This window comes from Colobus angolensis, unplaced genomic scaffold, assembly GCF_000951035.1.
Source record: "Colobus angolensis palliatus isolate OR3802 unplaced genomic scaffold, Cang.pa_1.0 Scaffold114, whole genome shotgun sequence".
Lineage (NCBI taxonomy): Eukaryota > Metazoa > Chordata > Mammalia > Primates > Cercopithecidae > Colobus > Colobus angolensis.
Genome location: NW_012112475.1, coordinates 3007571 through 3015109, shown reverse-complemented (window position 1 = coordinate 3015109; position 7539 = coordinate 3007571). Strand labels below are relative to the sequence as shown.

The window sequence follows — 7539 nt, the reverse complement described above, 5'->3', positions numbered from 1 at the left end:
CCTGCCTCAGCCTCCCAAAGTGCTGGGATTACAGGCATGAGCCACTGTGCCTGGCTGGAATTTATTCTTTTAGTGTATTACTATTATTGATATCCTTCACCCTGTGCAGTAGGTCAAAAGAAAAATCTTTTTCCTCTTGTCTGAGATTTGTTGTACTCTTTAACCATCATCTCCCCATTTCCCCCAAACCCCAGCATCAAATTATTGTAGTTTTTATGTATTTGCTGACAAGATTGTATTACTGCTACTATTGTAAACATTTTTTCCATATTTCCTCTTGGGTGAATTATCTGTTTCCTTTTTATTTTTTTTCTTATTGGTAACCTTATTTGTCTGTAAATGTCCTGGTGATATTTTCCTTACTAAGAATGGCTACTCTGTATTGAACATTACCATGTGTCAAGCACTTCAGAGATACCATCTGATTAAACAGTCACAAATAGGATGTAAGCAAGAGTATTTACACTCTCATTTCACAGTGGAGAAAACTGAGGTTCAGGAAAGTTAAATAGTTCTCTCAAGACATTATAGGCAGCAAATGAAATGACAGGGTTGGGATTTAGTCTGCTTTACTTCTGAGTTTCTTTCTTCTGTTACATGTATTTTATGTATATTAACCCTTCGTTGTAGATACTTTCCTCATTCTACTGGTCTTTTTTTGTTTTTGTTTTTGAGACAGGGCCTTGCTGTGTTGCCTTAGCTGGTCTTGAACTCTTGGGCTCAAGCAATCTTTTTGCCTCAGCCTTCCAAGTAGCTGGGATTACAAGTGCATGCCACTGCACCAGGCTTCTACTGGTCTTTTAGTTTTTCTTGTGGCGTACAACCTAACCTTTTTTGTCATTGTTGCTGTTGTTGTTTTTGGAGATGGAGTCTCACTCTGTTGCCCAGGCTGGAGTACAGTGCCGCTATCTTAGCTTACTGCAACCTCCACCTCCCGGGTTCTAGCAATTCTCCTGCCTCAGCCTCCTGAGTAGCTGGATTACAGGTGCCCACCACTACATGTAGCTAATTTTTGTGTTTTTAGTAAGATGGGGTTTCACCATGTTGGCCGGGATGATCTCGAACTCCTGACCTCAGGTGATCCACTTGCCTCGGCCTCCCAAAGTGCTGGGATTACAGGCATGAGCCACTGCACCCAGCCCAATCTAATCATTTATGATCATATTTGTGGATATTTTGTAATATATTCTAATCTATTTTAGTTATTTTCTTCTGAATTTTTTCCAATATTTTGGCATAAAGTGTGCCTTTTCTTGTCTTTATTTATTTATTTATTTTTTGAGATGGAGTCTCACTCTGTGGCCAGGCTGGAGTGCATGGCGCGATCTTGGCTGCCTGCAACCTCCACCTCCCAGGTTCAAGCGATTCTCCTGCCTCAGCCTCCTGAGTAGCTAGAATTACAGGCGTGTGCCACCACACCTGGCTAATTTTTGTATTTGTAGTAGAGGTGGGGTTTCACCATGTTGGCCAGAATGGTCTCAAACTCCTGACCTCAGGTGATCTCCCCTCCTCGGCCTCCCAAAATGCTGGGATTACAGACATGAGCCACCACGCCCGGCCAAAGTGTGAGTTTTTATTTATTTTCATGGTGTTATCTAGTTAAGTTAACATCTATTTATTAGATGATATTTTTTGGTTTTGATGATTATTTTATCACAGGTTAAAAATATTATATAATGCCTGTAGATTCTTTTGAGTCACTGAGCACCTTTCTTCTCTACTCTCTTCTCATTTACTGATTTTCTCTTTAGGCAGAAGGTTCTAAAAAGTACTGAGGAGCAAGAGCTGGAGAAGAGTATAAAAATGCAGCAAGAGGTGGTGGAAATGCGGAAAAAGAATGAAGAATTCAAGAAACTTGCTCTGGCTGGAATAGGTGAGCTTGGCTATGGTTGACTGATTCATGAGGGGTGGTTCTTACACTCTTGGTAGGTGTTTTTGAAGTCTTTAAAGCAAATAAAAAGGCTTTCTCTTTCTCATTTAGTAGTCAGCATAAAAAAGATGTGTTTATTCCTTAGCACTTTTTACATATATTGGTACTTTCTTCTTTTTTTTTGAGACAGAGTTTTGCTCTTCTTGCCCAGGCTGGAGTGCAGTGGCGCGATCTCGGCTCAATGCAACCTCCACCTCCTGGGTTCAAGCAATTCTGCTGCTTCAACCTCCAGAGTAGCCGGGATTACAGGGGTCCACCACCACGTCCGGCTAATTCTTTGTATTTTTAGTAGAGATGGGGTTTCATCATGTTGACCAGGCTGTTCTCGAACTCCTGCCCTCATGTGATCCGCTTGCCTCAGCCTCCCAAAGTGCTGGGATTACAGGCATGAGTGACCGTGCCTGGCCCACTGGTACTTTCTTAAAGTCTGTTCTTGGTCTTAGGGAAAAAAGGAATTTGGATTGAGACAGAAGATAAAGTAATTGGGCAGGCCAGTTTGTTGTTGTTTTCCTATTTTTTTCCAAAGGCAGAGGAAAAGAAAACTGAGTCAAATGCAATTCACCTATGGAGGAAAAATATGACTGAGAAAGCCGAAGGGGTCACAGTTCTGCTTTGCTCGGGCATAGAGTTGTTATTGGTCGAGTCATAACTATAAAGTTCTCCTTACTGGATTGAAAAAGCATCCCTGGAGTTTATAGGATTTTCCTCTTAGAGATGCTGAGGTAACTGTGCTTTCAAAGTCAATCCATAGCTTTTCCTATCAAAAGTATTCCAGTTATTCTTTTTCTCCATAGCCATGACCACACCCAGGAGATGGGATTCTTCTTCCCTGTGCTCCTTTTTTTTTTTTTTTTTGAGACGGAGTCTCGCTCTCGTCCAGGCTGGAGTGCAGTGGCCGGATCTCAGCTCACTGCAAGCTCCGCCTCCCGGGTTCACACCATTCTCCTGCCTCAGCCTCCTGAGTAGCTGGGACTACAGGCGCCCGCCACCATGCCTGGCTAATTTTTTGTATTTTTTAGTAGAGATAGGGTTTCACCATGTTAGCCAGGATGGTCTTGATCTCCTGACCTTGTGATCCGCCTGCCTCGGCCTCCCAAAGTGCTGGGATTATAGACTTGAGCCACCGCGCCCGGCCTACTACTTTTTTTTTAGTTTGCATCTGCCTGAAAGGCCTCAAACCCAATAGTACTCAATGAATATGACACATATATTAGTGTCCCTGAGGACTGCTTCAAGTTTTGGGTTACATGTAGATAGTGAACAAAGTTAGATCCATGGTAACAGAAATAGCAAAAGGACTGGAGTAAAGGGGATTTACTAGTGTTTCTTATCTTAATGTTATCTGTGTGTTTTACTGTGTTCCTCCCTTAGGGCAACCTGTGAAGAAATCAGTGAGCCAGGTCACCAAATCAGTTGACTTCCACTTCCGCACAGATGAGCGAATCAAACAACATCCTAAGAACCAGGAGGAGTATAAGGAAGTGAACTTTACATCTGAACTACGAAAGCATCCTTCATCTCCTGTAAGTTGATAGACTAAATGAGCATTTCCTTTTTTTTTTGAGACGGAGTTTCACTGTTGTTGCCCAGGCTGGAGTGCAGTGGCACAATCTTGGCTCACAGCAACCTCCGCCTCCCAGGTTCAGGCGATTCTCCTGCCTCAGCCTCCCTAGTAGCTGGGATTATAGGCATGTGCCACCATGCCCGGCCAATTTTGTATTTTTAGTGAAGACAGGGTTTCTCCATGTTGGTCAGGCTGGTCTTGGACTCCCGACCTCAGGTGAACTGCCCACCTTGGCCTCCCAAAGTGCTGGGATTACAGGCGTGAGCCACCATGCCTGGCCAAATGAGCATTTCTGTTGCTAATATTCATTTAGGATTTTATGTGTAGCATTTGTGGTCACTGTTTATAATAGTATAATTGAGAAAAAAACCTTGTGTCTATAAAGTTGTGTAAAATATAACAGATCTTTCTTTTTTTGAAATGGAGTTTCACTTTTGTTGCTCAGGCTGGAGTGCAGTGGCGCGATTTCGGCTCACTGCAACTTCTGCCTCCCGGGTTCAAGTGATTCTCCCGCCTCAGCCTCCCAAGTAGCTGGGATTACAGGCGCCTACCACCACGCCCAGCTAATTTTTGTATTTTTAGTAGAGACAGGGTGGTATCCCCATGTTAGCCAGGCTGATCTCAAACTCCTGACGTCAGGCGATCCACCTGCCTCAGCCTTCCGAAGTGCTGGGATTACAAGCGTGAGCCGTCATGCCTGGCCAATATAGCAGATCTTATAGGAGAAATAGGGTTGGGGCAGACCAGTCAAATCTCATGCTGTTTTGTTACCAGAGCACCAACAAAGTCAGTAACAATCGTAAGTAAAAATTCTAGTACTAATAATCTCCACTTGCGTTTGTAGTCAGTATCATCATTTTTTGAAATTATTTGCATTCTTAAACCCTGAGGTTATGCTTCTTTCTTTGAGATACAGGTCCTTGAAGGGTTTTGCTTCCAATTAGAGACCAGTTTTATCAAAATTACTGGTCCAAGGAATAGGAATTGGCTTCTTCATCAGTCACTTAGGGGATGTATGGAGAGATTCCACTGATTCTGGAAGCTGCCTGACCTGATGCAGACCCAGAGGCCCAATCAATTTTTTTTTTTATTTTTAAATGGAGTTGAGGGTGAGATTCCTTTGTGCAGCACATTTTGTCTTCAATTCTAAGATAGCTTACTCTGGATTCCTTCAAAACATTGACATGGTTGAGGAAAAATTACCTATGTACTATTCCAGAACATAAGATTTGTTAAGTGCTAGATCCTTTCTTCCTTTTTTTTTCTTTTTTTTCTTTTTAATGAGAATAGACTAGTTATAACCCTTGCTCAAGGACAGACAAACTTCAGAATAATAATCTTGGTTTTACACAGGCCTTTTTATTGATCCTCTGTGCCGACTATGTGGCTTACGGTAGATGTGAGCTCTTCCATGACATTTCATTTGAGGAACAACTTTTCTTTTTACAGGCCCGAGTGACTAAGGGATGTACCATTGTTAAGCCTTTCAACCTGTCCCAAGGAAAGAAAAGAACATATGGTGAAACAGTTTCTACATATGTGCCCCTTGCACAGCAGGTTGAAGACTTCCATAAACGAACCCCTAACAGATATCATTTGAGGAGCAAGAAGGATGATATTAGTAAGTTTCCTACCAGTATCACAGTTGGATGGAACCTCTCCTATATTCCCTCTGCTTACATCTTAAGCACAGATTTGTCTTTAGCTGAAATCCTAGTTTTTCAATTAAAGTATGGCATGTGACTATGCAGACAACAAATGTATCCTTCAGAAGTTTTCAAGCCACCCAGCTATCTGTCTTATACCCATCAACCATCTTGATCCTCCTCATCAATAATTGGCCAAGGGGAATGAATTAAGGCAACCTGAGATGTCATTACACATCCTTAATGGACATTTTTGCCATGTGTCAAAGTGTCACATTGCATTTAGTTACCTATAGAAAATGAAGGCATTTCATTCATTCATTCAAGGCTATGTGCTTTTTATTCAGTGGTCCACCAAAATTTTTACTACTACTAACCACTGTGTTAGGTGTATAGAGGTAAATAAAATGGTCTTGGTGCTACTCAACATCAAGTTTCTAATTCAAGTTTCAAAACTCGACATCAAGTTTCTGACATAAGTTTCAAAAGTTCTTACCATAATTTGTAGTGACCTATTTATCTCTGTCATTAGAGATAAATTAACTAGTTCTTTGCATTCTTAAACTGTCATTAGAGATAAATAGGTCACTAATGGTGACCTATTTGTGGTAAGAGCTTTTGAGGAGGTAAGAGCTTTTGAGGAGGAGGGAGATGCAAAAGTCAAAGGAGGTGGGAGATAGAGAGAGCATGTCTGAATGTTGAGAAGTCTCGTCAGAGATAAAGAGGCTGAAGGTACGAGACAGAGGAGATAACTAATGGATTAAGTCCCTGAACAGGCAGGTATTGGAGGGATACTTAGCACAGGTGGAGTGAGTGTTCTTTAAAAGGAGGATGGAAGAGTGGGAGGAATGGGTGCAAATACTGGGGGAGTTTGTAGATTTGGTGGTGAGCAGATGAGTGGATTCTAATTTAATAGTTTCTATCTTTATGGAAATAATTTCTACAAGAAGGAAGATGAAATCTGAAGGGTGGAGGTGGTATAAAATAGTTGTTGGGAGTTTAGGGATAGTATTCTGGATAAAGCAGAATGTGGTTGTTTTACCTTTGAGGATCTCTAAATTTTTTATATCCTTGCATAGACCTTTTTTTTGAGACAGAGTCTCGTTCTGGCTGTCATCGCCCAGGCTGGAGTGCAGTGACACAATCTCAGCTCACTGCAATGTCCCTCTCTTGGGTTCAAGCGATTCTCGTGTCTTAGCCTTCTGAGTAGCTGGGATTACAGGTGTGTGTCACCATGCTCAGCTACTTTTTGTATTTTAAGTAGAGACCAAGTTTTGCTGCATTGGCCAGGCTGGTCTTGAACTCCTGGCCTCAAGTGATCCACCTGCCTCGACCTCCCAAAGTGCTGTGATTACAGGTGTGAGTCACTGCGCCTGGTCAAGTGCAGCATTTTTTAATATTGTTATTATGTTCTAGTAGCCAAAATGATTTTGTTAGATTTTATAATATGAAAATAATGAAATATTCTTCTTTATTCTAATGGAAATTTAAATATTAAGCATAACTTTTCAAATAATACATGACTCAGAGTCTGATATGTCATGCTTTTAGAATACTAGTCCTGGCAAATGGAAAGAGAAATTATACTATGCAATTTTTATTTAAAACTTTGTGCAGTTACAGCTAAATAATGGTTACATGTATCTTTGAAACATGGCTTATTTCTAAAATAGATTTGGTTTTGATCTACCACTGTTACGTGACAAGACCTAAATTGAAAGATTCATTCTATATTAGTTACAAAAATTGACAAGGTTTCACTGGCCAGGCAAATTAGTATTTTCAGTGAGTGGTGGTGATGTCTTAATATTGATGCTTTAACTTAGTTTTTAACTTTCTCCATTTGATTTTCTCTAAGAGGTGGTCTTGATGCTTTTATATTGATTTCATAAAATTGGGAGTTTTCACTTGGTCTTTTTTTGTTTTGATTTTTATTTATTTATTTATTATTTTCCTTCTTGTTTTGCTTTTTAGAGACAGGGTCTTGCTCTGTCACCCAGGCTGGAGTGCAGTGGCATGATCATGGCTCACTTCAGTGTCCAACTCCTGGGCTCAAGTGATCCTCCTGCCTTAGCCTTCCAAGTAATTGGGACTATAGGTACAAGCCACCATGCTCACCTAATTTTTGTATTTTCTTAAGAGGCCAGGGTCTCATTATGTTGCCCAGGCTGGTCTTGAGCACCTGGCCTCAAGCAGTCCTCCTGCTTTGGCCTTCTAAATTGCTATAATTACAGGTTTGAGCCATTCTATTCAGGCTTTACTTGGTCTTTAGGAAGGCCTTGTACCTTTTTTTTGTTTTTTTTTGAGACTGAGTCTTGCTCTGTCGCCCAGGCTGGAGTGCAGTGGCACAGTCTCAGCTTACTGCAAGCTCCACCTCCTGGGTTCATACCATTCTCCTG

General features: G+C 41.3%; 1 protein-coding gene across 1 annotated transcript in view; it reads left to right on the top strand.

The window, feature by feature from the left end:
- TPX2 (TPX2, microtubule-associated) overlaps window positions 1-7539 on the top strand; it is a 62251-nt gene that overhangs the window by 35815 nt on the left and 18897 nt on the right. Inside the window, exons 7-9 of the mRNA XM_011960631.1 lie at window positions 1747-1873; window positions 3302-3453; window positions 4944-5115. Of these exons, the coding sequence (XP_011816021.1) occupies window positions 1747-1873; window positions 3302-3453; window positions 4944-5115 (451 nt within the window). The remainder of the gene's footprint in view (window positions 1-1746; window positions 1874-3301; window positions 3454-4943; window positions 5116-7539) is intronic.